Below are 27,545 nucleotides of genomic sequence, written 5' to 3'. Positions count from 1 at the left end.
GGGGTCACGTGTGCGGGGGAGGGGGGGGTCACACGCGTGTGCGGGGGCACGGGGAGCGGGGTTCACACACGTGTTCCCCCGGACGCCTGGGTCCCCCCGAGCGGGGGTGCGGGGGGTGGGGGGGGCACATCAGAGAGGCCGGAGCCTCATCCACGTCACAGGGGGGGGCGGGGGGGGGTCGGGGCCCCCCCGGGGTTGGACGGTGGGGGAGGGGGCCGGGGGGGCTGCGGGTTTGGGGTGGGCTGGGGTTTTTTTTTGTCTTTTTTCTCCTTTTTCCGGCGGTTTCTCCTCGTTCGGGGGCGTCAGAGGAACCAGGACTGGGGGGAGAAGGGGGGGTCAGGGCGGCAGCGACACTGCCCCCCCAGACCCCCAAACCCCCCGCACCTCAGGGGCCCAGGGCCGGGAGTGCCGCAGGGGACCCAGGAGTTCGGGGGGACCCAGGAGTTCGGGGAGACCCAGGCATCCCCGTGGCGCCAGGGCCTCAATGCTCAGCACGTGGCAGCCCCGGCGGGGGGACCCAGGCGTCCGGGAGCCCCGCCCCCGCCGCGTGCCGAACCGGGGCGCGGCTCTGCCACGCCATTGGCTGCCCGGCCACCGCACCACCGCGGCCCGGCCAATGGGGACGCGCCCGCTGCCGCAGCACCCGCAGCCTGCCAAGGCGCGCCCGTGCCAGCCAATCAGGCGCCGCCTGGCTGGCCCGCCGAGGCCCCCATTGGCCGTCAGCCCTGCACCCCCCCCCCCCCATAGCCCATTGGCTCCATGCCTGCGCCGCGGCTGCTCCCGTGCCAGCCAATCCGAGGCTAGCAACACAGGGCAGGCAGCCAATCGGGCGTCGTGCCACGGCGCTGCGGGCCAATGGGGCGCCCCGCTGGGGGCCGCGACCCCCGGCCCAGAGCGGTGCCAAGGGGGGGGGGGGCGCGGTTGCCATGGGCACACTGGGACGGGGCCCCGCCCCCCATTGTCCCTGCCGCTCGTGGTGATGTCACATCTCGTTGCTCCAGCAACCAGAGGGGGGAGGGGAGGGGGGTCCGGTCCCCCGCGTTGGGCATCGGGGGTGGGGCCTGGGGCTGCTCATTAACCGCCTAATTAGCCCAGGATGGGAGGGAGGGGCAGGTGAGGACCCAGGCGTGCCCCGGCAGGGGACTCGGGCATCCGGGTGGGACCCAGGAGTGCAGGAGGGGACCCAGGAGTTCGGGGGGACCCAGGCGTCCGGCCGTACCTGCTGCGGGGGGAGGGTCAGAAAGTCGCCGTCGCGGGGTCCGAGGCCGACAAGGCGGGGGGGGGGGAGGGGCGGGGCCTGGCGCTGCGAGTGCTGGGGGAGGGGGGTCAGCAGGGTCAGCGTGTGACACACGGACACGCGTGACACGTGTGCAGCGCCGGGACCCCCCGCGCTCCCCCACTTGGGCGCCCTGGGCCCCCCCGGCCCCACAGGGGACCCAGGCATCCTGTGCCCCGACCGCCCCCCACCACCGAAAATGGGATTAAAAAAATGGAAAAAAGGAAAAATAACCGGGGAATGTGGTGGATGAGGCGCCGGGACGTGCCGGGACGGACGTGCCGGGGGCGGGGACGGCGATGGCGATGGGGGATGACGCACGGGCAGCCGGGCCGGGCCCTGTCACTCGTGTCACCCCTCGTGTCACCCCTCGTGTCACCCCCGTGTCACCCCCCGTGTCACCCCCCGTGTCACCCCCGTCCCCCCGCTCACCGCGGTGCCACCCGTGTCACCAGCTTCCTGCTGCGCGGCTGCCCGGGCACCCCGGGGCATCGGGGCAGCTGCACCCCCTGCTGCACCCCCTGAACCCCGACCCCTGAACCCCGACCCCTGAACCCCCTGAACCCCGACCCCTGAACCCCGACCCCTGAACCCCGTTACTGCACCCCTGAACCCCACTGCTGCACCCCCTGAACCCCCAGCCTGCACCCTGTAAACCTCATGCACCCCCACACTGCACCCGCTGCACCCCATAAACCCCCTGCACCCCAATGCTGCACCCCAAGCCCCCTGAACCCCACTGGTGCACTCAGTGCAGCCCTAAACCCCACTTGCACCCCTTTACTGCAGCCCTGAACACTCCGAGCACCCAGCACCCCACAAACTGCCTGCACCCCATCACTGCACCCCATCACTGCACCCCTGCACCCCCTTACTGCGCCCCTTGAACCCCTGCACCCCATCACTGCGCCCCATCACTGTGCCCCATCACTGCGCCCCTCGAACCCCTGCACCCCCTGCACCCCATCACTGCGCCCCATCACTGCGCCCCATCACTGCGCCCCTCGAACCCCTGCACCCCCTGCACCCCATCACTGCGCCCCATCACTGCGCCCCTCGAACCCCTGCACCCCCTGCACCCCATCACTGCGCCCCATCACTGCGCCCCTCGATCCCCTGCACCCCGTTTCTGCTCCCCCTGCCCCAGGTCCCGGCTGCGGGTGCAGGGGGTGCAGTGGGAGCACTGGGAGCACTGGGCGGCACTTACGGGGCACGGCCGGGGGTCCCCGGGGGCCGCCGGGGGCTTTGGGGTCCGGCGGGGGGAGGGGCAGCGGCCGGGCCAGGGGGGGGGTCCCCGCAGCCCCCCCAGCGCGGCCCTGCCCCCCGCTCGGCTGCAAGAGAACACGTGACCGGGGGCAGCAGGGACCCGCCAGGGGGCGCTGGCGCGGGGGCGTGGCCCCGGGGCTCATTTGCATACAGGCTCCGCCCCCCGGGTTCGCACGTGCATCGGGCACACCCCGTGGACCTGCCCTGCCAGGCCCCGCCCCTCCGGCCTCATTTACATACAGGCCCCACCCCCAGGGATCAGCTGCGCACAAGCTCCGCCTCCTGCGCCTCATTTACATACAGGCCCCGCCCCCAGGGCGCGCGTGCCCGCGGAGACCGGGCACCAAACTGGGGCCAGTGGCCGAGTGAGACCCAAACTGGGGCCAGTGAGACCCAAACTGGCCCCAGTGCCCCGGGCGTGGGGTCAGGGCCCCGGGGGGGCCGGGCAGCGTCCCCCGTGTCCCCACGTCGGCACGTCCCGTGTCACCACGCCCCCTGCGCCCCACGTCCCTGCAGCAACCCCGTCCCCCGTCCCGTCCCCCGTCCCCGCGGCCCCGCGGCCCCGGTCGCGGTCGCGGGTCCCACCTGCGTCCCCTGCGCGGCGCCGTCGGCGCAGACGAACTGCACAAAGTCCTTGAGCGAGTCCTGGCCGTGGTGGTAGCGGATGGTGGGGTGGGCGAAGTAGGGGCTGGACTGGGGCAGGAGGGACCCGGACGGGAAGTGCAGCGCCGAGGCCGAGGCCCGCGGGCTGCCTGCAGCGAGCCTGAGCGCCGGGGCCGGGACCCAGGCGTCCGGGGGACCCGGGCGTGCGGGGGACCCGGGGGAACACAGGAGTGCGGGGGGACCCAAGAGTTCAGGGGGGGACCCGCGTGACCAGAGGGGAGGGGACCCAGGAGATCGGGAGGGGACCCAGGAGTTCAGGAGGCGCCTCGGGTTGCCCAGGGGGTCTCAGGGTGCCAAGGGGGAGCCGGGGGGCCCCAGGGGGGTCCCGGGGTGCCTGGGGGGTCCCGGGGGGGCCCGGGGGTCTCACCGGGGCGCACTCCGGCCAGCACGGGCAGCGGGTGGTGTCCGAAGGCCACGCGGGGGGCGGCCCCGTGACCCCCCAGCGCGCTGCAGAAATCCAGCTTCCCCGACTTCTTCAGCGCGGGGCCTGGGGGGCCGGGGGTCAGGGGGGCGGCTGCACCCCAGCCCCCCGGGAGCCCAGAGCCCCCGGCACCTCCCCCAGCCCCCCGGGGAGCCCCGGCCCCCCAGCCCCCCCGGGCACTTCCTCCCATCACCCCCAACCCCCCCCGTCACCCGCCGAGCCCCTGACCCCGCATCACCCCCCGGTGTCCCCCCCCCGTGCCCCCATCACCCACCGGTGTCCCCGTCGCCCCCCCAGCCCTGGCTGCTCCCGGGGGCCGGGGACCGTCCCGGCGCGGGGTAGAAAACGTCGTCCCCGGGTCCCTCCATGTCGCCCTCGTCCAGGGCCTTGGGGCGCTTGGGGCCGCTGTGGGGACAGGGGGGTCACTGAGGGGCGCGTCCCCCAGGGAGCGGGGCCGGGGCTTCGGGGGTCCGTACCCGGTCGGGGGGGGTCCCAGCGGCCGCCGTCCCAGCGCCACGGGGCTGATGTTGTAGAAGCCGCCCGGGGTCTCCAGATCGGCCAGCGAGAAGTTTGGGCCCGAGGCCGTGGCCACCGGGGCTGGGGACACGGGGACAAAACGGGGACGTGGGGACCCGCGCGGGACCCCCCCGGGCCCCCCGTCCTCAGCATCCCCCACGTCCCACGCCGTGTCCCCCCCGGCCACACTTACTCTGGGACACCCTCACCAGCTCCGTCACGTTCCAGACGCCCGATGTCACGAAACAGTCCTGGAAGGTCAGGTGCCCTGGGGACGGGGGACACGGGGACATGGGGGACACCGGGGGGACACCGGGGGGACACCGGGGGGACCCCGGGACTCACCGTTGGGCAGTGGTTTGATGTCGGCGTCGCCCTGGGGGTTTGAGCTGTCGGATTGTCCAGAGTCTGTGGGGGACACGGGGTCAGGTCCGGACGCCTGGGTCCCCCCCGGACGCCTGGGTCACCCCGGACGCCTGGGTCCCCGTCGCACCCCGGGGAGGAGGGGCGGCCCCGGACGCCTGGGTCCCCACGCTGAAGGGCCCCTTGTTCCCGCGGGGTCGTTCGGGGTGAACGTCCTTGGGGACCTCGGTGGCACCCGCGGCCCGGGGGGGACCCCAGTGTCTGGGCGCCCCATGCGGGACCCAGGCGTCCGGGCAGCCCCCCCCCCGCCGCCCAGGGGGACCCAGGCGTCCGGGCGGGGGGGCCGCGGGGCCGGGCCAGGGGCCAGGAATGCGCTGGGCCCCCGCCAGCCGCTGCGCCAACAAAGCCGCCATTGTCTGCGCCGCCGGGGGGGCCCGGACGCCTGGGTTCCCCCCAGCCCCCCCCACCCCACGGTGGCCCCCCCCCCGCGAGCGTGTCCCTCATCCACCCCGGACACCTGGGTCCCCCCAACTCCCCCATGTCTGGGGGTCCTGTCGTCCCCCAGGTTCCCCTCCCACCCCGTCCCGGGACCCAGGCGTGCGAGGGGGGGAGGGGCGGGGGGTGAGGGGTCAGCAGGCGCGTGCAGGGTCGCGACCTCTGCCGGGGGGGTGGGGGAGGTGTCGCGTGGCGGGCGCGTGCTGCCGCCCCTCCCCCCCGCCCGCCTGGGTCCTCCCAGGGCTCCTGGAGAGGGGAGGACACCCCGGGGGGCCCCGGGACCCCCGTCCTGCAGCCCCGCCCCCCCGGGCCTCAGTTTCCCCCCGAGCTGTACACAGCGGGTCCCGGTGTCCTGTCCCCCCCGTGTCCCCCCCGTGTCCCCCCGTGTCCCCCTCGTGTCCCCGGCGGGGGGTTCAGGTGCTGTTGGGCAGCTGCACCCCCGCCTCGCGGGGCCCCTCCCCCCGCACCTGCGGCACCCGGACCCAGGCGTTCGGGAGGGACCCAGGCATCCGGGCGGTGCCAGCAGCGACCGCGTGTCCCCCCGGGCCCTATGGATCCTGTGACCCACACATGGCCCCTATAGACCCACCCGGAGCCCCAGCGGCTCCGGCAGAGCCGGATGGATCCTATAGGGCCCTGCAGAGCCCCACGCAGCCCTGCAGAGCCCTATAGAGCCCTACAGACTGACAGAACCCTATAGGGCCCCATAGAGCCACACAGAGCCCTATACAGCTCTACATAGCCCTACAGAGACCTACAGACCAGCAGAACCCTATAGAGCCCCATAGAGCCACACAGAACCCCACAGAGCCCTACAGATTCACAGAAAACCCTGCACAACCCTACAGAGCCCTATACAGCCCTATAGAGCAACACAGTCCCATAGAGACCTATAGAGCCACGCAGAACCCTACACAGCCCCATGGAGCCCTATAGACCAGCACAGCCCTATGGAGCCCTATGGCTTCACCAGCACGGGGGGGCAGCAGGGGACACCGGGGGACGCGGTGACACCGGGGGACGCCGGGGCCCGTCCGTCCCCGTCCCGCTGCCGCAGCGCGGTCCCGGTGCCAACAGGCGCCATCTTAGCGGGGGAGGGGGGGTTGGCACCGCGCCCCCAAAACCGCAGCCAAGGGCGGGGGGAGGGGCGGGGGCTTGTGCCAAACGGGGGGGGGCGGGGCCCCCATGGACGTGGGGCCGCAGGGCAGGAAAATCCCCCAAACCGCCCCCCCGCCCCAGTGCGAGGGACCCAGGCGTCCGGGCACCTCGGCGAGGACCCAGGTGTCCGGGAGCCAACGCCGAGCGCCGGGAAAGCGAAACAAACCCCCCCGTTCCGGCCCCAAAATGACACGTCCCCCCCGCACGCGCGCGTGGGGCACAAGGGGCGGGTGCGCGGCGCACACGCGTGTCCTGGCAGGAGCGCCCGGCGGGAGCCCGCGGCACAAACGGTGCGCGGCACAAACGGTGCGCGGCACGATGCACAGCGCGCGGCACAATGCGCGGGGCACAATGCATGATGCAAGGGGCACAATGCGCGCGGCACAATGCACGGGGCACGATGCACAGGGCATGGTGCACAATGCGTGGCATGATGCACGGCACAATGCATGGTGCATGGTGCACAATGCGCGGCATGATGCACGGCACAATGCACGGTGCATGGTGCACAATGCACGGGGCACAATGCGCGGCACAATGCACAGGGCATGGTGCACAATGCACGGGGCACAACGCACGGGGCACAACGCACGGTGCATGGGGCACAATGCACGGGGCACAATGCACGGAGCACAACGCACGGTGCATGGTGCACAATGCACGGGGCACAATGCACGGGGCACAACGCATGGTGCATGGGGCACAATGCACGGGGCACAATGCGCGGGGCACGGCTCCTGGTGCACAGCAGAGCACGGTGCACTCACGGCTCTCAGTGCGCAGCAAAGCCCACGGCACAGCCCGGTGCACAGCTCCCGGTGCGCGGCACAGCTTGCTGCCCAGCTCCTGATGCACGTCTGAGCACAATGCACAGCCCCCGGTGCACGATTCACGGTGCACAGCTCCCGGTGCACAGCTCCAGCGCCCTGCACACAGCTCCCCGTGCGCATCCCGCTGCTCATCCTGGTGCACAGCACAGCTCCCAGTGCACACAGCTCCTGGTGCACATCCCGGTGCACATCCTGGTGCACATCCCACTGCTCATCCTGGTGCACAGCACAGCTCCCAGTGCACACAGCTCCTGGTGCACATCCTGGTGCACCATTCTTGGTGCACCATTCCCGGCGCACATCCTGATGCACATTCAGATGCACCATTCCCTGTGCACATCCCGGTGCGCCATTCCCAGTGCACCACTCCCGGCGCACATCTGCACCACTCCTGGCGCACATCTGCACCGTTCCTGGGGCACATCTGCACCGTTCCCGGGGCACATCTGCACCGTTCCTGGCACACCACTCCCGGCGCACATCTGCACCGTTCCTGGGGCACATCTGCACCGTTCCCGGGGCACCACTCCCGGGGCACATCTGCACCGTTCCTGGGGCACATCTGCACCGTTCCCGGGGCACATCTGCACCGTTCCTGGGGCACCACTGCCGGGGCACATCTGCACCGTTCCTGGGGCACATCTGCACCGTTCCCGGGGTCACCTCCGCGTGCCGCAGCTGCCGCGCACCCCGCGCTTCGCCCGCCGGCACCGCTTTGCGCCACCCCCGCCCCGCTCACCGTGCACGTGCACGAAATAGGCCAGGTAGAGGTCGAGCTCCTTGACGGCCACGCCGATGTGGTGCGGCTGCACGCACAGCCCGGGGCTGGCGCAGTGCGGCGCCTTGGCCAGGCGCTCGCCGTCCGTGCTCTCCAGCGGGACCCCCTTGAACAGGATCACCATGACCAGGTCCAGGCGCCACACCTTGTCGGCCTGGCGCAGGCAGTCGATGCGCCGGATCTTGCCCTTCTGGTCGGGGTTGGACAGCACGCAGCACGGCGCCTTCTTGCCGGTGACCGACAGCACGAAGTCCTCGCGGCACTCGGGCCGGATGTCCTTGCGCAGCTTGGCCAGGAGGCGCGAGGCCCATTTCTGCTTCACCTCGGGCTTCTCGCCCAGCAGCTCGTCCTTGACGGCGCGTTCCTCCTCCTTGGACATGCGCTTCTCGTGCTTCTTGAAGTACTTGCGCTTGCGGGCCTGCAGGTTGAACCAGGTGTAGGAGAAGGCGCGGACGTGCGGGAGCAGCGCCTCGATGAACGGGTGGAACTCATCCTGCAACGGGGGACAACGGGGTGAACCCCAAAACCCTGCACCCACGGCACCCCAACCCAGCGCCTCGATGAACGGGCGGAACTCATCCTGCAACGGGGGACAACGGGGTGAACCCCAAAACCCTGCACCCACGGCACCCCAACCCAGCGCCTCGATGAACGGGCGGAACTCATCCTGCAACGGGGGACAACGGGGTGAACCCCAAATCCTGCACCCACGGCACCCCAACCCAGCGCCTCGATGAACGGGCGGAACTCATCCTGCAACGGGGGACAACGGGGTGAACCCCAAATCCTGCACCCACGGCACCCCAACCCAGCGCCTCGATGAACGGGCGGAACTCATCCTGGAACAACAGAGCGGGGTGAACCCCCAAATCCTGCACCCATGGGACCCCAACCCAGCGCCTCGATGAACGGGTGGAACTCATCCTGCAACGGGGGAGAACAGGGTTAGGGGTGCAGCCCCAGACACCCTGAACCCAGCACCTCAATGAATGGGTGGAACTCATCCTGGAATGAGAACAGGGTGAACCCCCAAATCCTGCACCCATGGGACCCCAACCCAGCGCCTCGATGAGCAGGCGGGACTCATCCTGGGAGCAATGGCAGAGCAGGGTTGGGGGTACAGGACAGGACCCCCGGATCCAGCACCCCATGAATGGGGGGACTCATCCTAGAATGAGACCAGAGTTGGGGGGACCCCAAAATCCTGAACACATGGGGACCCCAAATCTGCACCAGGAGCTCCCATGGGGACCCCAAATCTGCACCAGGAGAACTGGAGACCCCCAAATGCTGCACTGGGGGGACCCAAATCTGGGTGATGCCCACACTGCATGGGAACTGGAGCACCCCAGAAACGAGGAGCACTCCCGGAAACGGGGAGCACCCCCAGACCCACCAAAGCACCCCCAGAACCGGGGAGCACCCCGGATGCAGCAGAGCAGCCCCGGCCGCGGCCGCACCCAGCGCGGGGTCCCCGGGGACACCCCGTCCTGCACGGGGACAGGATCGGGCCCCGCGGGGACGGCGATGGGACGGGGGGACCCGCGCGGTGTCCCCAGTGCCCCCGCAGCCGCCTCCATCCCCCGGCGCCCGGGGACGCTCCCGCTGCCGTCGGGTCTCGGCTGCCCCGGGCACGTCCCCAGCGCCGGTCCCGGTGCCACCGATCGCGTCCCCATCGCTCCCCGGCCCCGCCGGTCGCGTCCCCACCGGTTCCAGGCGCCACCGATCGCGTCCCCATCAGTCGCCGGTGCCACCGATCGCGTCCCCGCCGGTCCCGGCTCCCGCCGCCCCCTCCCGTCCCCACCGGTCCCCACCGGTCCCCGCTCGCCGGTGCCGCCGGTGCCGCCGGATCCCGGTCCCGTCCCGTCCCCGCTCGTACCATCGCGGCGGCTCATCCCGGCCGTGGGCGGCTCCAGGCGGGCGGCACCGGGGGCGACACGGGGGTCGCGGGGCCGGTCGGGGCGCGGGGGGCGCGGGCGGCGCGGGGCGGGCCCGGCGGGGGCAGCGCGGGAGCCGCTGCCCGGGGGTCCCGGAGCCGCCGCCGGAGCGCGCGGAGCCGCCGCGGCCCCTTTTGGCACCGGGACCGGCGCGGCGGCGGCCAATGGGAGCGCAGCGCGCGGGGGGAGCGGCCGCCCCATTGGCCGGGCCGGGGGGGGGCGGGGCCGGGGGGGGGCGGCGGAGTTCGGGGCCGGGACACGGCGGGGTGGGGGGGGGCACCGGGGGAGCGCGAGCCCGAGGGGGCAGAGCCCCGTGCCCCCCCCTCCCGGGGCCCGCGCCCCCGGCGCCTCGTGCCCACCCGCGCGGACCCTCGTGCGCGGCGCCGCGCGAGGGAGTCGCGCGAGGGGGTCGCGCGAGGACGCTCACGCGAGGGCCCCGGCGGGGGCCCCGGGGGGCGGCCCCGGGATTGGCCGCTTTCCCCGGCCCCGCGGCGGCCCCGCGCGGGGCGGCCGAGCCCGCGGTTCCGCCCCAACCCCGGCGCTCGCAGCCAACACCCCCCCCCCCGCCGTAATTAATTCCCTCTGTGCGAGGAAAAGCCCAAAATTCGGCGCTGGAGCGGCGGGGCCCGGGGGGGGGGGGGGGGGGGCTCTGCGCGACGCTGCCCACGCGCCGTCCGGCCCCAAAACGCGCGGGTTTCACCCCAAACCCGCAGCGGGGCCGCGCGGGCGTCGCTCCCGGCCCCCTCCCCGCTGGCTGCAGGGGACCCAGGCGTCCGGGTGGACCCAGGTGTCTGGGCCCAGCAGCACTCGCTGCGGCACGGGGAGGGCTCCCGGACGCCTGGGTCCCCTCCCGGACGCCTGGGTCCCCTCCGCACCTCGGGGAGGGCACTGGGCCAGGTCAGGCTGGTGGGTGGGGGGTCGGTGGCCCGAACGCCTGGGTCCCCTCCGCACCTCGGGGAGGGCACTGGGCCAGGTCAGGCTGGTGAGTGGGGGGGTCAGCGGCCCGAACGCCTGGGTCCCCTCGTGGCGTCGGCGAAGACAAAGAGCCGCCAGGTCAGGCCTGCGCCGCCCGGATGCCGGGGTCCGCCCGAACGCCTGGGTCCCCTCCCGAACGCCTGGGTCCCCTCCCCGCCCCTTCACAGGGGAGTCATGGAAGGATCTAGAGGCTCCACAGCCGGTGCCTGCCCGGACGCCGGGGTCCCCTCCCGGACGCCGGGGTCCCCCCCGGACGCCGGGGTCCGCGCCAGGGCGGGGTCCAGCCGCGCTGCCATTGGCTGCGCCGGCCCCGCATTGAGCCGCAGTGGCGGCGAAGCCACGTCGCCGCGTCCGCAGCTGCGAGCGCCCGGCAAAGCGCCAGCGCGGGGGGGCGGCGCGAGCGCCAGGAAAGGCCCAGAAAACACAGAAAAGAGGGAAAAAAGGCAGCGAAAAAAACCCGCACGAGCAGCCCCCCCCCGCCCCCCCGCCCCGCCCCCGCCCGCTCCCCCCGGCCCGCGGCGTCGCCAGAGAAAACAGCCCAAAGAGCCGGAATTGCCGCCAAAAATCCCCCCGGCGGCCCCAGCGCCGCTGCCAAGACCCTCCCGGGCGGGGGGGGGGAGGGGGGTGGGGGAGGGGGCGGCGGGGACCCCCACGAGGGACCCCAGCAGCAGGCCGGGACCCAGGCGTTCCGGGGGGGGGGGGACCCAGGCGTCCGGGGGGAGGACCCAGGCGTCCGGGTGGCCTCGGAGAGAACGTGCCGGATGGTCCTGGCAAGGGACCCAGGAGTTCGGGAGGGACCCAGGTGTCCTGTGCGGGGGGGTGGGGGCGGGGGGGGGGGATGGACCCAGGTGTCCGGGTGTGCGGAGGAACCTCCCGCCCCCTCTCGCGGCCACGTGGAGGACCCAGGCGTCCGGGCCGCCCCCCCCGTGGCCTCGCGCCAGCCGGGCCGGGGTCCCCGCGCCGCAGCCGCCGCCAAGAAAGCTTTTTGTGGCACATCAATAATTCAGGGCCCCCCCGGCCCAGCCCGGGCTGCTCCATTATTGATGGCGCGGGGGGGCGGGGGGGCGGCCGCTCGAGCACACGCACCCCCGGCCTCGTCCGCACGTTTTACACGGTTTGCACGTGGGGGGGTCGGCGCCGCCCCCGCCCCGATTGCATCAGCCGCCGGAGCCCCACGCGTGTCGCACGGGGCCCTCGCACGCGGAACACGCGTGTCGCGCACCTGCGCGGGGGGGCTGGGGGCACACGTGTCGCGCACACGCGGGAGCGGCTGCCACGTGTGCACGGCGCTGGCACACGCGTGTGCGGCCCCGCCGACCCCCGCGGCCCCCGCGGCCCCGCACACGCGGGTCATGTTCTGCACCGGGACGCGCGCGTCGCACCCGAGGGACGCGGGGACACACGAGGGACACACGAGGGACACACGAGGGACACATGAGGGACACACGAGGGACACGAAGGACCAGCCCCATGAGCAGCTGGGACTCGGGCCATAGGGGACAGCGGCCATAGGGGACAGCGGCCATAGGGGACAGGACGGGCGCACCAGCGGCCACCGAGGGCCGGCCCGAGCCTGCAGGGGGCAGGAGCTGCTGCTGCACGTGCCGCTATACACCTATAGATCCTGCTATAGGAACCGCTATAGATCTATAGATCCTGCTATAGGAACCACTATAGCAACGGCTGAACGAACCGCTATAGGTCCCGCTATAGGTCCTGCTATAGGTCTCGTGGCTGCTGCACCAGCCGGGGGGGACGGTGGCACCGGCACAAACCATCCGGCCCCGGGGGAGCAGCCGCGGGGCGCGCGGCACCATCGCGCCGTCGCACACGCGTGTGCACACGAGGCCGGGGCTGAGCACACGTGTGCGGACACGGGGACACGTGTGTCCATGGCGGGGGGAGCGCACACGCGTGTCCGTGGCGGGTCCTGGCGCGCGCACACGCGTGTGCGGGGCGGGGGCTCCAGAGGCGCCTTTGGCCGCTCGCCCGGGCGCCGCCGGCCGCCAAAACCGCCCTGAAAAGCGGGAGGAAAGGGCACCGGGGGGCGGGGAGCAGGGGGGCCGGCGGGGGGGGCACCCGGGGGGGCCGGGAACCCCCGGGCGACAAACGGGGACCCCAAAGAACGAACGGGGACCCGCAGCCCCCCCGCCCGCTCCCCCCGCACCGGCCAGAACCGGAGCCCCCGCCCGCCCCCCCCGGCCCCGCAGCGGGAACGGGTCGCGCTCCCCCCCCCCACCCCGCACCCCCGCTCCGAGTTCGCCCCCCCGGCCCCGGCGCCCCCGTACCTGGGTCAGGCAGTACGGGGAGTACATGGCGGCGGGTCAGCGGCGCCGGGACATGGCGGGGGCGGCGCCGGGGGTCCCGGGTCGGGGGTTCGGGGGTTCCGGGGTCCCGCTCCGGGGGGCCGGGGCTGCCGGGCGTCCCGCTGCGGGGCCGGGGGTGTCCGGGGGTGTCCGGGGGTCCCGGTTTGGGGGGTCCCGGTTCCGGGGGTGCCGGTTCGGGCGCGCGCGGGGAAAGTTTGCGCGAAGTTGGCGCGCGACGCACTTTTGCCGCGGGAAGGGCCGCGCCGGCCCCGCCCCCCCGGATAGGCCCCGCCCCCGGAGCCGCCCCCTCTGCCGCGCGCCACGCCCACACCCGGCCACGCCCATTCGCGGTCGCCAGGCTACGCCCACTCTCGGCGAGGCCACGCCCTCCTGTGCACCGGTCACGCCCCCCGCGCCTGCGGACACGCCCACGTCGGGACGGACACGGGGAGACATTGGGGGACATGGCGGGGGGCACTGGGGACGTGGGGGGACACGGGGAGACACTGGGGACAGGGGGAACGTGGGGAACATGGGGCGACACAGGGGACACTGGCCCCCCCCGTCCCACCTGCGCCCCCGGCGGGGGTCCCGGGGGCCGCTGTGGGTCCCCACGGGTGACAGTGACAGCGCAGCCTCATCTGTCACTCTGGCTGCGGCCGCGTCCCTGCGCCATCTGTCACCGCGCGGTGCCAGCGCTGGCACGGCCGCTGTCACCGTCACCGTCACCGTCACCGTCACCGTCACCCCTCCGCTGCCGGCACCGCGGGGGGGTCCCCGCGGCCCGAGGGGACCCAGGCGGCCGAGTCCCCGTCAGCCCCCGCGTGTCCCCTTCCCCACCGGCTGCTCGGGGGCCACCGGTGACAGATGCGACACCGGTGGCAGATGCGACACCGGTGGCAGATGCGACAACAGTGACAGTTGAGTCCCTGTGCCAGATGTGCCGCTGCCGCAGCTGGAGCCGAGCGGGGGTGTGGACGCGTGATGGGGGGGGGGGAACGGGGGGACACGGGGGGCTACGGAGGACACGGGGGGACACGGGGGACACGCGGCGGGACACGCGGGGACCCCCCCCGGTGACCCCGTCCGGGGGTCTCGCTCGCGGGGCCGCACGAAATCGAAGGAGCCGCAGAGGCCCCAAAACGGGGCGAAACTGCCCGAAAACGGGCGGCGTTCCAGCCCCGCCCCTCGGGCTGGGGGGGGAGGGGACTCGGACGCTTGGGTCCCCGGCTGGCGGGGGGAGGGGGCGGCTCGGGGAGCGTTTTGGGGCGATTTCGGGGGTTTTTGGCTCACGGAGGGTTCTGGCGGCTGCCGAGGCCTGGAAGCCATTAGGGCCCCCCCGCCCCCCCGTGGGGCCCGCGCGGGGAGCGATCCCGGGGCCCCGCCCCCCCCGGCAGGGACCCAGGCGTTCGGGGGGGCCCAGGGGGCGGGGCCGGGGGTTAACGGCGCCGATCCGCGTTTGGCTGCGGCTGAACGGGGGGGGGGGAGGGGGGGGGGGTGTGAGGAGGGGAACCCGCGCGTGCCGAACCCCCGCGGGGGGAGGGGCGGCGGCTTCGCAGCGCGCGGAGCGACCCCCCCCAACCCCCACCCCCGCGTCCCCCGGACACCGACGGGGCTCCCGGGACCGCGGGGCGAGACCCGGGACCGGAGCCCCCGTTACGAGACCCCCGCGTTTCGAGACCCCGTTATCCGACCCCCGTTATCCGACCTCCGTTATCCGACCCCCGTTATCCGACCCCCCGTTATCAGACCCCCGTTATCAGACCCCCCCGTCATCAGAACCCCGTTATCCGACCCCCCGTTATCCGACCCCCCGTTATCCGACCCCCGTTATCCGATCCCCGTTATCCGACCCCCCGTTATCAGACCCCCCTTTATTCGACCCCCCCCGTTTCGATCCGCCCCCGCTATCGCAGCCCCGCCCCGGCCCGTCACCTCCCGTCCCGGCTTCCGCCCTCGCCTTCAGCCGCTTCCGCCCTCACTCCCCGTCGCTTCCCGCGCAAGATGGCGGCGCCCTTGCGGCGGGCGCTGGCGGCGGCGCTGACCCCGGCCCGGGGCTACCGGGCGGCCCCGCTGCCGCTGCGGCCCCGCCCGGCGCCCGCAGACCCGGCGCGGCGGTTCGGGCGGCTCGGGGAGGCCGCGGGGGTCCCGGCCGCGTCGCTCTGGCCCGGCCCCGAGCGGCTGCGCGAGGCGGAGGCGGCGGAGCGCGAGTGGGACCCGCCGCTGCGGGAGCGGCAGGAGGCGCTGCGGCGGCAGGAGCGCGAGGCGGCGCGGGAGCGCGAGGAGAGGTGGGGGGGCAGGGGCTGCCAGCGGGGGAACCGGCACCGGGCGCGTCCGCAGCGCGGGGGTCCCTCTGCGCCCCGTGTCCCCGTCTCGGGGTCCCTCCGTCCCCACGTCCCTCGTGTCCTCATGTTCCTATTCCGGGGTCCCTCTGTCCCTCCGGTGACCCCCCGTGACCCCCGTTTTCCCCGCAGGGCGCAGCGCGTGGCCGCGGCCCTGGCCGCGATGCCGGCGCGGGTGCGCGCGTGGCGGGAGGAGCGCGCGGCGGCGCGGGAGCGCGCGCGGGCGGAGGCGGAGCGGCGGCGGCGGCTGCTGGAGGGGGCGGGGCTGGCGCTGGCCCCGCCCCGCCCGGGAGCGCCCCCGCGCGGCCCCGCGCAGGCGCAGGCGCTGCTGGCGGAGCTGGAGCGGCGCGAGCGGCGGGAGGAGAAGCGGCGGCGGCGGCGCGAGCGGGACGAGGCGGCGCGGAGCGCGTTGGCCGCCGCGGAGGCCGCTGCTGCCGAGCGGCCCCCCCCGGGACCGGCGGGGGCTCCTGAACCCGCCCCGGGACCCATCGGGGGCTCCTGAACCTGCCCCGGGAGCCCCCGGGACCGGCGGGGGCTCCTAAACCCGCCCCAGGGGCTCCTGAACCCGCCCCGGGACCGGCGGGGGCTCCTGAACCCGCCCCGGGACCCATCGGGGGCTCCTGAATCTGCTCCGGGATCCCCCCGGGACCGGCGGGGGCTCCTGAACCCCCCAACCTGGGGAGCGGTTCCTGAGCCCCCCGGGGGTGTCCCCTCCCCCCCCGCATCCCGACACCAAAATGGGTTTAAAATTCTGCGTTTAATCTTCCCCCCCTCGTGGTTCTTCCCGCGCCGCCCCCTCCCCCCAGGGTCCGCGGGCGGGGGGGCCGGGGGGGGATGGGATGAAGCGGTTCTTGCCGAGCCCCCCTCCACCCCCCCGCAGAGGGGGGTCCGGGGGCTCCACCAATCGGCTGCGGCTCCCGCGGGGCGGGGCCGGGCGGGGCCGCCCCCCCGGGTCCCTCAGTCGTCGTCGAAGTTCTGGCTGAGCAGGAAATTGGCCGCCAGGTTCTCGTTCTTCTCGCAGGCGAAATACGCCTGGATGACCAGGCTCTCGGGGAAGCCCAGCGCCTTGAGCTGCGGGAGCGTTCACTCTGAGCCCTACTGATGTCCCCGTGCACCCCCGGGCCCCGCACTGCCTCCCAGCGCCTTGAGCTGCGGGAGCGTTCACTCTGAGCCCTACTGATGTCCCCGTGCACCCCCGGGCCCCGCACTGCCTCCCAGCGCCTTGAGCTGCGGGAGCGGCGCGTTCACCCTGGGCCCTACTGATGTCCCCGTGCACTCCCGGGCCCCGCACTGCCTCCCAGCGCCTTGAGCTGCGGGAGCGTTCACTCTGAGCCCTACTGATGTCCCCATGCACCCCCGGGCCCCGCACTGCCTCCCAGCGCCTTGAGCTGCGGGAGCGGTGCGTTCACTCTGAGCCCTACTGACCACAGCCCCGCACTGCCTCCCAGCACCTTGAGCTGCGGGAGCAGCGCGTTCACCCTGGGCCCTACTGATGTCCCCATGCACCCCTGGGCCCCGCACTGCCTCCCAGCGCCTTGTGCTGGGGAGAGAAGAGTGTTCACTCTGAGCCCTACTGATGACTGTAAAACACCTCCACAGGTCAGCCCCAGCATTAACTCTGGCCCTACTGATGCCCATGATGCACCCACACAAATCAGCCCCGCTGTTAACTCTGGTCCCTACTGACAACTGAAACACACACACAGCTCCACCGTGCTGTTAACCCTGGTCCCTACTGACCCCGCGTCCTTACCCTCTCTATGGCTTCTTTTTCCTGCGGCGTCACCTGGATGTAGTTCATCTGGGGGGACTCGTCGCCGATGGCGCCCACCTCCCCCTCCAACTCGCCCAGCTCGCCCAGCGGCTCGTTCAGCATCTGGATGAACTGCTCCTGGTGCTGGCTGATTTGCTGGGGGGGCAGGGTGGGTTGGGGGTTCATGGGGGTCCCCAGGGGGCTCCTGGGGGTTCACAGGGGTCCCGGGTTCTCCTGGCCCAGCTGCTGCAGCAGCGCGGGGGGCGGGTTGGGGGGTGTTGGGGGGTTCGGGGGGGTCCCGGGGGGTTCCGGTACCTGCAGCAGCTGCGGGTTCTCCTGGCCCAGCTGCTGCAGCAGCGCGGGGGGCGGGTTGGGGGGTCTGGGGGGGCTCGGGGGTCCCGGTACCTGCAGCAGCTGCGGGTTCTCCTGGCCCAGCTGCTGCAGCAGCGCGGGCAGCAGCGCCGGGTTCTGCTGGATCACCTGCCGCATGTTCTGGAACTGCGGCTGCTCGCGCAGGAACTCCAGCGGGTTCTCCCCTGCAGGCGGCGCGGGGGCGGGGCCGGCTCAGCCACGCCCCCCGGGAGCAGCCACACCCCTCAAGCCCCGTGCCCCGCCAGGCCACACCCGCTAAGGGGCGGGGCAGTCCAGGCCACGCCCCCACTCTGTAAACCCACCAATGACCCAGGTCCAGCTCCACCAGGGTGGGGCTTAGCCCTGGGCCCCACCCACAAGGGGACGGACCTCAAGGCCACTCCCCAACAAAATCTCAAACCCCACCCCCTGGGGGAGGGGCTACAAGCCCCACCCAAAGAGGCGGAGCCTCCAGCCCAGCCAGACACGCCCCATGGGGGTGTGGCCAGTCACAGCCCCACCCAGTGGGTGTGTCCAATGTAAGCCCCACCCAGTGGGTGTTTCCTGCCCCACCCAGGCCCCGCCCTGGGGGTGTGTCCCACCCAGGCCCCACCCACTGACCTTCAGGCACCGGCTGCTCGGGGGAGCGACTCTCCTGCACGGGGCGGCGCTCGGGCTCGGGGCTGCCCGGGATGCCCTGGGGGGTCAGCGGGTTCGGGGGGGTCAGCGGGTTCGGGGGGGTCAGTGGGCTCGGGGGGTCCCGCCCCCCCCACCCTCAGCAGACTCTCCACAGCCCCATGGGGGGGGCAGTGCAGGCTCAGGAGGATTCAGGGGGGGGCTCGGGGGGGGTCGGTGGGTTCAGGGGGTGTCAGTGGGGGTGAGGGGGGACCAGTGGGGGTTTGGGGTGTCGGGGGGGGTCAGTGGGGGTCAGAGGTCGGGGGTCAGCTCACCGTCAGCAGGTACTCCACGGCGCGGTGGGGGTTGTTGAAACTCGCCCTCAGCGCGGCCACCACGCGCTCGCGCTCGTAGCCCATGGACGTGATCTCGGCCAGCATGGTCTCGTACTCCGAGCCCGTCACTGCGGGGGGGCGGCGCTGGGACCCCGACACCCCCCCCCCTCCCCGTCACTGCGGGGGGCGGCGCTGGGACCCCGACACCCCCCCCCCCTCCCCGTCACTGCGGGGGGCGGCGCTGGGACCCCCGACACCCCCCCCCCTCCCCGTCACTGCGGGGGGCGGCGCTGGGACCCCGACACCCCCCCCCCTCCCCGTCACTGCGGGGGGCGGCGCTGGGACCCCAACACCCCCCCCCCCCTCCCTGCACCCCCAGCGTGACCAGGACCCCAAATTCCACTGGCCCCATTTCTGGGCCTCGGTCCCCCCGCCGGGCACCCCCCAAACCTCCCCCAAGAGCCCCCGGGGCTCCCCCCAACCCCCCTCACCCAACGACCCCCCGCGTCCCCCATGCCCCACCATGTCCCCCCCCGTCCCCGTGTCCCCCCATCCCCATGTCCCCGTGTCCCCCCGGCCCATGTCCCCCCGTGCCCCCCGTGTCCCCGGCACCCACCGAGGGTGGACGCGGCGTCCGCCGAGCGCCCGGCGCTGCCCGGCGGGGGGACGGAGCTGCGGGACAAAGGGCGACGTGGCGGGCGGGGCCGAGCGGGGGCGCCGCCCAACCCCCCGCGCACCCCCAACTCCCCCATGTACCCCCCATGTACCCCCCAACCCCCCGCGCACCCCCAACCCCCCATGTACCCCCCATGTACCCCCAACCCTGCACCCAGAACCCCCCATGTACCCCCAACCCTGCACCCCCAACCCTGCACCCCCCAACCCCCCACGCACCCCCAACCCCCCCATGTACCCCCCAACCCCCCGCGTACCCCCAACCCTGCACCCCCAACCCCCTGCGTACCCCCTATGTACCCCTCATGTACACCCCATCCCGCCGTGCCCCCCCCGCCCCGCCGTGCCCCCCCCACCCCCCCCATCCCGCCGTGCCCCCCATCCCCCCGTGCCCCCCCCGCCCCGCCGTGCCCCCCCCACCCCGCCATGCCCCCCATCCTGCCGTGCCCCCCATCCCGCCGTGCCCCCCCCGCCCCGCCGTGCCCTCCATCCCGCCGTGCCCCCCATCCCGCCGTGCCCCCCCCGCCCCGCCGTGCCCTCCATCCCGCCGTGCCCCCCATCCCCCCGTGCCCCCCGCCCCGTTTCCTCACCCGGGCGGGGGCTCCGCGGGGGCCGCGGGGGCGGCGGGGGCCGGGGGCTCCTCGCTGGGCGCGGCCGGCGGGGGGGGGGCGGTGTCGGCGGCCGGGGGGGGCCCCGGGGCCGGGGGGGGCTCGGCGGGGGCGGCCTCAGGGGCGGCGCCCGGGGGGGCCTTGGCCTGCGGGGACGGTTGGGGGTCTGGGGTCTGGGGGTCTTTGTGGGGATCCAGGGAGGTTTGGGGGATCCAGGGGGTTTTGGGGCGTCCAGGGGGATCTGGGGGCTCCAGGGAGGTTTTGGGGGACTCCGGGGGGCTCTGGGGGCTCCAGCGGGATCTGGGGGGTTGGAGGGAGGTCTAGGGGGTTCCAGGGGGGTTTTGGGGGCTCTGGGGATTTTGGGGGGCTCTGGGGGGGTCCAGGGAGTTTAGGGGGGGTCCAGGGAGTTTTGAGGTCTCCAGGGGGTCTGGGGGTCTCCAGGGGTTCCGGGGGGTTTTGGGGGGTTCCGGGGGGTCCCGGGGGGTCTCGGGGTTCGGTCCCACCTTGGTGACCATGACCACCACGAAGTTCCTCTCGTCGATGCGGTACTCGCGGATCGGGACGTCGTCGCTCAGGATCTTCCCGGCGTAGATCAGCTTCTGCCCGGCCACCGGGAACGCGTCGCGGCCCTTGGCCGCCTCGATCTTCTCCTTCAGCGCCCGCACCTGCTCCCCAAAACACACAGTCACCCCAAAACCACCCAGCGCCGCCTCGATCTTCTCCTTCAGCGCCCGCACCTGCACCCCGAAAACAGAGTCACCCCAAAACCGCCCTTGGCCGCCTCGATCTTCTCCTTCAGCGCCCGCACCTGCTCCCCAAAACACACAGTCACCCCAAAACCACCCAGCGCCGCCTCGATCTTCTCCTTCAGCGCCCGCACCTGCTCCCCAAAACACACAGTCACCCCAAAACCACCCAGCGCCGCCTCGATCTTCTCCTTCAGCGCCCGTACCTGCACCCCAAAACACACAGTCACCCCAAAACCGCCCTTGGCCGCCTCGATCTTCTCCTTCAGCGCCCGCACCTGCTCCCCAAAACACACAGTCACCCCAAAACCACCCAGCGCCGCCTCGATCTTCTCCTTCAGCGCCCGCACCTGCTCCCCAAAACACACAGAGTCACCCCAAAACCGCCCTTGGCCGCCTCGATCTTCTCCTTCAGTGCCCGCACCTGCACCCCGAAACACACAAAATCACCCCAAAAACACACAGAGCCGCCTCGATCTTCTCCTTCAGCGCCCGCACCTGCACCCCAAAACACACAAAATCACCCCAAAACCGCCCTTGGCCGCCTCGATCTTCTCCTTCAGCGCCCACACCTGCACCCCAAAACACACACAGTCACCCCAAAACACACAGTCACCCCAAAACACACACAGTCACCCCAGAACCACCCAGAGCTACCTCAATCTGCTCCTTCAGCGCCTGCACCCCAAAACACAGTCACCCCAAAACCACACAAAATCACCCCAAAACCACCCAGAGCCACCTTGGTCTTAACCTTGAGCACCTGCACCTGCTCCCCAAAACCATACAGAGTCACCCCAAAACAGAGTCACTCCAAAACAGAGCCACCCCAAAACCACCCAGAAAACCATCTCAAGCTCCTCCTCGAGCGCCCCCGCCCGGGGGACCCAGAAGCACACAGAGTCACCCCAAAATACGGGCACCCCAGACACCCCCACAGTCACCCCAAACCCTTCGCTCTCCTCGAGCGGCCCCGCCCGGGGACCCCGAAAAAGCGAGAATCACCCCAAACTGCAGAATCGCCCCAAACTGCAGAATCACCCCAAACCCGCAGAATCACCCCAAACTGCAAAATCACCCAAAACTGCAGAATCGCCCCAAACCCGCAGAATCGCCCCAAACTGCAGAATCACCCCAAACCCGCAGAATCACCCCAAACTGCAGAATCGCCCCAAACTGCAGAATCGCCCCAAACTGCAAAATCACCCAAAACTGCAGAATCGCCCCAAACCCGCAGAATCGCCCCAAACTGCGGAATCGCCCCAAACCCGCAGAATCACCCCAAACTGCAGAATCACCCCAAACTGCAGAATCGCCCCAAACTGCAGAATCGCCCCAAACCCGCAGAATCACCCCAAACTGCAGAATCACCCCAAACTGCAGAATCGCCCCAAACTGCAGAATCGCCCCAAACCCGCAGAATCACCCCAAACCTGCAGAATCGCCCCAAAGCGCAGAGTTGCCCCAAAACCGCAGAATCACCCCAAAAGCACAGTGACCCCAACCCGCAGAGTTGCCCCAAACCGCAGAATCACCCCAAAAGCGCAGAATCACCCCAAACCTGCAGAATCGCCCCAAAGCGCAGAGTCGCCCCAAACCGCAGAATCACCCCAAAAGCGCAGTGACCCCAAACCGCAGAATCACCCCAAAAGCACAGTGACCCCAACCCACAGAATCACCCCAAAAGCGCAGTGACCCCAAACCGCAGAATCACCCCAAAAGCGCAGTGACCCCAAACCGCAGAATCACCCCAAAAGCACAGTGACCCCAACCCACAGAATCACCCCAAAAGTGCAGTGACCCCAAACCGCAGAATCGCCCCATACCCGCAGAATCACCCCAAAAGCACAGTGACCCCAACCCGCAGAATCACCCCAAAAGCACAGCGACCCCAACCCGCAGAATCACCCCAAAAGCGCAGCGACCCCAACCCGCAGAATCACCCCAAAAGCGCAGCGACCCCAACCCGCAGAATCACCCCAAAAGCGCAGTGACCCCAACCCGCAGAATCACCCCAAAAGCGCAGTGACCCCAACCCGCAGAATCACCCCAAAAGCGCAGTGACCCCAACCCGCAGAGTCGCCCCAAAGCGCAGAGCGGCCGGGCCCGGCTGTTCCAAGGCCGGGTCACCCACCCCCCGGAACCCGCGGAGCCCCCGGGACCAGCCCGGGGGGGGCGGGATCCCCCGGGAACGGCCCGAACCGCCGGGGGCCCGAGGAGCCGCCGAGGGCGGGGGGACGGACACGGGGGGGAAAACGGACACGGACACGGGGGGACACGGACACGGGGGGACACGGACACGGGGGGGAAAACGGACACGGGGGGACACGGACACGGGGGGACACGGACACGGGGGGACACGGCCCCGGCCCCGAGGAGCAGCCGCGGGCGCCGCAGCTGCCGCCCCCAGGGCCCCCGGTTCCTCCGCCGGTCTCAGTCCCGGTTCCACCGCCACATCCATCCCCGGTTCCCCGGTTCCCCCGGCCCCGTCCCGGGGGGGGTTCGGCCCGGCCCGGGGCGCTGCCCCCCCGCCCCCCGCCTCCCGCACCGTCTCGTGCGGCTCCATGCGGATCTTGAACGTTTGCTGCTGCAGCGTCTTCAGGGTGACGGTCACGGCCATGGCGGCGGCTCCGGCGGCGCCACAACATGCAACTCACGCCGCCGCCATCTTAGGCGCCTCGCCGCTTCCGCCACGTGACGCGCGGCCGGAACTGCGTCACCCGGGCCCCGCCCCATCGCACCCCCGCCGCGCCCCCCCTCCCCGCGCGGATCACGTGACGCGGCGCGCGGCGGCACAAAATGGCGGCGGCGGGAAGATGGAGGCAGCGGAGCCGGGACCACCGTTAATTTAATAGAAACCGGAGCGCGGCGCCCGTACAGCCGCGAGGCCCCGCCCCCCCGGTGCCCCCCCCCGCCCCCCCGGGCCCGGCGCCCGTTCCTGAGTCCTCGCCCCGCGGGCCCGGCGGGGCCATAGAGTCCGGGTCTCACAGAGACAGAGCGGCCCCGCGGGCAGCGGCGCCGCGCGCGGTCACAGCTCGTCCCGCGGCGCCGCCTCCTCGGGCTCCGGCTCCTCCTCCTCCTCCTCCTCCTCCTCGTCCCCCTCCCCCTCCTCGTCCTCGTCCTTGTCCCCGCGCTGCTTCTCCTCCTCCTCCTGCCGCCGCCGCTGCTCCTCGTCCTGCTGCTCCTTCATCTTGCGCTCGGCCTCCTGGGGCACGGGGGGGGTCATAGGGGTCCCACGAGGGGGGGGGGTCCCACGGGGGGGGGTCACGGGGGTCCCACGGGGGGAATCAGAGGGGGTCCCGTCCCCTCACCTTGGTGGCCCCCCAGGTCTCGTTCCCGATCTCCTCCGCAAACTTCTCGTCATCCGTGATGAGGAAATTGTCAAAGATGGTTCCGGACTTGACCTGCGGGGAAGGAGGGTCAGGGGGGGTCGGGGGTCCCCGGGGGGGTCGGGGTCCCCGGGGGGGGTCAGAGTGTCAGGGGGTCCCGGGGGTCGCGGGGGCCGCACCTGCCAGAGGTCGAGGCCGATGGCGCCGAAGCTGTCGAAGGCGTAGAGCTGGGGGTCCGGGCTGTACTCGGGGTTGTCGATCTCGGGGTGCACCCACTTGCCCTTGTACTGGGGGTTGTCGATCTGCCGGGGGCGCCACTCGCCCTGGGGGGGCCGGGGGGTCAGGGGGGGCCCTGGGGGGGGTCGCAGCCCCTCCCCGGCGCCCCCCCCCGCCCACCTTGTACTCGGGGTTCTGGATCACCGGGGGCTCCCACTCCCCGTCCATCTCCTCGTCCCAGTCCTCGGGCTTCTTGGCCTCGGGGTCCGGGATGTGCTCGGGCTTGTCCCAGTCCTGGGGAGGGGGGGTCAGGGCACTGCCGCTCCCACGGCCTCCCCGCACCCCAGAGCCCCCCAACAGCCCCCTGCGGCCCCCCCACACCCCAGAGCCCCCCACAGCCCCCAACATCCCCCCCCACACCCCAGAGACCCTCACAGCCCCCCCCCCCACGGCCCCCCCGCACCCCAGAGCCCCCCACAGTCCCCAACATCCCCCCAGGCACCCCAGAGCCCCCCAACATCCCCCCATGGCCTCCTGCACCCCCAGAGTCCCCCAAAACCTCCCCATACCCCCTCAATTTGGGCTTGATCTCAGGCTGCTCATCCCAGAGCCCCCAAACCCCCCAGAGCCCCCCAACACCTCCCCACATCCCCCCTGAGCCCCCCAGAACCCCCTAAAACACCCCAGAGTGCCCCCCTTTCAGGCTCGGTGTCCTCAGGGTCACTGATGTCGGGCCACTTGTCCTAAAGCCCCCACACCCCCATATCCCCCAAGACCCCCCCCCAGAGCCCCCTAAGACCCCCCCCAGAGCCCCCTAAGACCCCCCCCCACGGCCCCCACCTCGGGCTTGGTGTCCTCGGGGTCGTCGATCTTGGGCCGCTCGTCCCAGTCCTCGGGTTTCTGGGCCTGGGGGTCCTTGATCTTGCGGGGGGGCAGCAGGTCCCAGTCGTCCTCCAGCGCCCCCGACTCCACGCGCGCGTTGTCGATCTTCACCTCGTACGTGTTGTCCGGGCGCAGCACCAGCGTGTACAGGTGCGTGAACTCGTCGTCCTGCGCCAGGGGGCGTCAGGGCCGTGGGACCCCCCACCACGGCCCCGCGGCCCCCCCGACCCCCCGAGCCCCCCAACCTTGCAGCGAATGTCCTTGTTGATCAGCACGTTCTTGCCCTTGTAGTTGAGGATGACGTGAACCTTCTTGGTGCCGGGGCCGCAGATGTCGGGGCCTGGGGGGGACGGGGGTCAGGGGGGGCCCCACAGCCCTGGGGTACGGGGGGTTTAGGGGTGCAGGGGGCTCTGAGGCTGCGGGAAAACGTGGGGATGACTAGGGGGGCTGTGGGGGGGTATGGGGAGGTTTTGGGGTGCAGAAACACAGGGGGATGATTAGGGGAGCTCTGGGGGGGGTACAGGGAGGTTTTGGGGTGCAGGAAAACATGGGGACGATTGTGGGGGCTGTGGGGAGCTTGGGGGGGGTTGGGGAGGTTTGGGGGTGTGAGAGGCTCTGGGGGGGCTCTGGGGACACTAGAGGTTGCAGGAGCCCATGGGGATTATTGGGGGAGCTCATGGGGGTTTGGGGAGGCTTTGGGGGCGTGGGGGCTCTGGAGGGTCTGGGGAGGCTTTGGGGGGTCTGGGGAGGTTTAGGGGGGGGCACAGGAAGGCTCTGGGGGCTGCAGGAGGACGGGGGGCCCGGGGGGGTCGGGGCGCACCGAACATGATGTTGTACTCCGAGTCTCCGTGCATGTCGTCCTGCGCCAGCCCGGCCGGGAACAGCTTCACGTACCCGCCGCCGCAGTCGATGTTCTGCTCGTGCTTCACCGTGAACTGCAGCACCAGCGTCCGGTCGCGGTTGCTGAACGGCTCGAAGCGCGAGGAGATGGCGTAGAAACGCGCGTCCTGGCTGGTCTGCAGCCCTGCGGGACGGCGGCGCTGGAGGGGCCCGGCGGCGCTGGAGGGGCCCGGCGGCGCTGGAGGGGCCCCGCCCCCGCCCCCCCGGGGGTCCCAAACCCGCCCCGCCCCGGGGGTCCCGTCCCCCCCCCCACCCGGGGGTCCCCGCACCTTTGTCCTTCTCGGCGTCCCCGTAGAACTTCCCGGCCGTGAGCACGAACCGCCCGTAGTCGGGTTTGTGCTTCGATTCCACCCACCGGCTGGTCCAGGTGTCTGGGGGGGGAGCGATCAGGACCCCCAGAACCAACCCACGGATGGAGCTGCCCCCCCCAGACCCTCTCTATGGACAGAGCTGCCCCCATCAATCCCCCCCAGACCCTCCCCATGGTTGGAGCTGCCCCCCCAGCCCCCCTGACCCTCCCCATGGTCGGAACTGCCCCCCTCAATCCCCCCCAGACCCTCCTCATGGTCGGAGCTGCCCCCCCAGGACCCCACCGGGGACTCAGCTCCCGGGGCCTCTCTTGGGGGGTCCCAGGACACACAGGCCCCCAGTTCCTGTCGTGCCCCCTCATGGGGTGCCCCCCCAGCCCCCAATGTCACCCCCCATCAGGAGCCCCCGACGGCCCCACGCGCTGCCCCCCAAGTTCGTGTCCTCCCAAGGCCCCAGGATGGGCCACACGCTGCTCCCCAGGACCCCCCAACTTCCTCCTGCCCCCCCGCTTCCTTCGGAGCCCCATCTCTCTCCAGCCCCCCCCCATTCCCCCCGCCCCAGATGTCCCGGCCCCCCCGGATCTCCCGGCCCCCCCATCTCCCGCAGTTCCACCCAAGGCTGGACCAGACACCCCCCCCCCCCAGGTCCCTTCACCTCAGGGGACCCCGCCGGCCCCGCCCCCGGGACCCCCCTCACCGCCATCCGTGAACTCCTCCCGGAAGAACTGGGTGGGCCCGGCGGCCGCCAGCGCCAGGAGGGCGCCGAGCAGGGCGGGGAGGCTGCGGCGGCTCATGGCGGCGACGCGCTCGCTGCGGCCCGGCGGCGCCCGGCACTGCGGAGGGGGCGCGGCGCCGCCCGCTTTTATCACCTCGCCGCCCCGCGGCCCGCCCCCGGCGCCAGCCCATTGGCCCGCGCCCGCGCGGGGCGCGCTCCCATTGGCCGGCCGCCCGCTGGCCGGCGGCGGCGGCGCCCCCGAACGTTGGCGTCCCAGATGGCCGCTTCCCATTGGCTGAGCGCGGCAGCCAATCAGGAGCGACCACGCGTTCGGCGGGAGACGCCCCCCCCCTCCCTCGCGCCGCGGGGAACGTCACCGAGGTCACGTGAGGCCCTTAAAGGGCCAGGACCCCGCGGGCACGTGGGGCCGCCGGTAACGGCCCCGGGACAGCGGGACACCGGACACCGGACACCGGGACACCGGGACACGGCGCCTCCCGCTCGTCTCGGGGTTTCCGACCTAATCGGGCGCTGTGATGTCACCCGGCGCAGTGATGTCACAGCGGCGCCGATGAGCCCCGGGGGCTGTTGTCACGGCAACGGCGTCGCCGTGGCGCCACGCGGGTCCGTGGCCGCCGTGGCCGCGGTGACGGGTGCGGGGGACACGCGGGGTGTGGCGGGGGAGCCGGGCGCCTCGTGACGTCACTTCCCCCGCACCCGCCGCGCCGCCCGTCCCGCGGCCACACTCAACATGGCGGCCCCGCCACGCCCGGGGGGTGCCCGCGC

The 27,545-nt window shown here is 72.4% G+C and overlaps 4 protein-coding genes across 6 annotated transcripts; 1 reads left to right on the top strand and 3 right to left on the bottom strand.

Annotated features, from left to right (window-relative positions):
* Positions 1 to 234: 234 nt before the first annotated feature.
* Positions 235 to 13,266, bottom strand: NFIX (nuclear factor I X). The gene is given in 11 exon segments (XM_080361402.1): positions 235 to 317; positions 1,220 to 1,284; positions 1,286 to 1,312; positions 3,128 to 3,294; positions 3,573 to 3,692; positions 3,901 to 4,031; positions 4,103 to 4,223; positions 4,336 to 4,410; positions 4,488 to 4,550; positions 7,728 to 8,259; positions 12,967 to 13,266. Coding segments are annotated over 10 exon segments (1,311 nt in total). The 5' UTR covers positions 12,994 to 13,266; the 3' UTR covers positions 235 to 317; positions 1,220 to 1,236.
* Positions 13,267 to 14,963: 1,697 nt separating this feature from the next.
* GADD45GIP1 (GADD45G interacting protein 1) lies at positions 14,964 to 16,092 on the top strand. The gene is made up of 2 exons (XM_080361435.1): positions 14,964 to 15,272; positions 15,459 to 16,092. The coding sequence occupies exons 1-2, from the start codon at positions 14,989 to 14,991 to the stop codon at positions 15,826 to 15,828; spliced, it is 654 nt and encodes a 217-aa protein (XP_080217561.1). The 5' UTR covers positions 14,964 to 14,988; the 3' UTR covers positions 15,829 to 16,092.
* Positions 16,065 to 23,103, bottom strand: RAD23A (RAD23 homolog A, nucleotide excision repair protein). 3 transcript variants are annotated; one of them, XM_080361430.1, is made up of 9 exons: positions 22,958 to 23,103; positions 20,167 to 20,328; positions 19,646 to 19,809; positions 18,997 to 19,052; positions 18,381 to 18,508; positions 18,052 to 18,127; positions 17,395 to 17,615; positions 17,080 to 17,235; positions 16,065 to 16,397 (listed from the first exon to the last, which is right to left on the bottom strand). In XM_080361430.1, exons 1-9 carry the CDS (start codon positions 23,027 to 23,029, stop codon positions 16,284 to 16,286), a joined length of 1,149 nt encoding a protein of 382 aa, XP_080217556.1. In that variant the 5' UTR covers positions 23,030 to 23,103; the 3' UTR covers positions 16,065 to 16,283. The 3 variants fall into 3 exon arrangements, with proteins under 3 accessions (XP_080217556.1, XP_080217557.1, XP_080217558.1); XM_080361431.1 differs by having other exon boundaries at positions 17,485 to 17,615; XM_080361432.1 differs by lacking the exons at positions 18,997 to 19,052; positions 19,646 to 19,809.
* Positions 23,104 to 23,340: 237 nt separating this feature from the next.
* Positions 23,341 to 26,981, bottom strand: CALR (calreticulin; the record flags this gene model as incomplete). The annotated part of the gene is given in 10 exon segments (XM_080361364.1): positions 23,341 to 23,614; positions 23,721 to 23,813; positions 23,918 to 24,061; positions 24,135 to 24,248; positions 24,795 to 25,004; positions 25,082 to 25,176; positions 25,657 to 25,860; positions 26,006 to 26,107; positions 26,742 to 26,924; positions 26,927 to 26,981. Coding segments are annotated over 10 exon segments (1,377 nt in total). The 3' UTR covers positions 23,341 to 23,437.
* Between the last annotated feature and the right edge of the window lie 564 nt (positions 26,982 to 27,545).

This window comes from Nesoenas mayeri (assembly GCF_963082525.1).
Source record: "Nesoenas mayeri genome assembly, chromosome: 31".
In the NCBI taxonomy this organism is placed as follows: Eukaryota; Metazoa; Chordata; class Aves; order Columbiformes; family Columbidae; genus Nesoenas; species Nesoenas mayeri.
The sequence above is the reverse complement of the archived record's forward strand: the minus strand, read 5'-3'. Positions and strand labels throughout refer to the sequence as shown.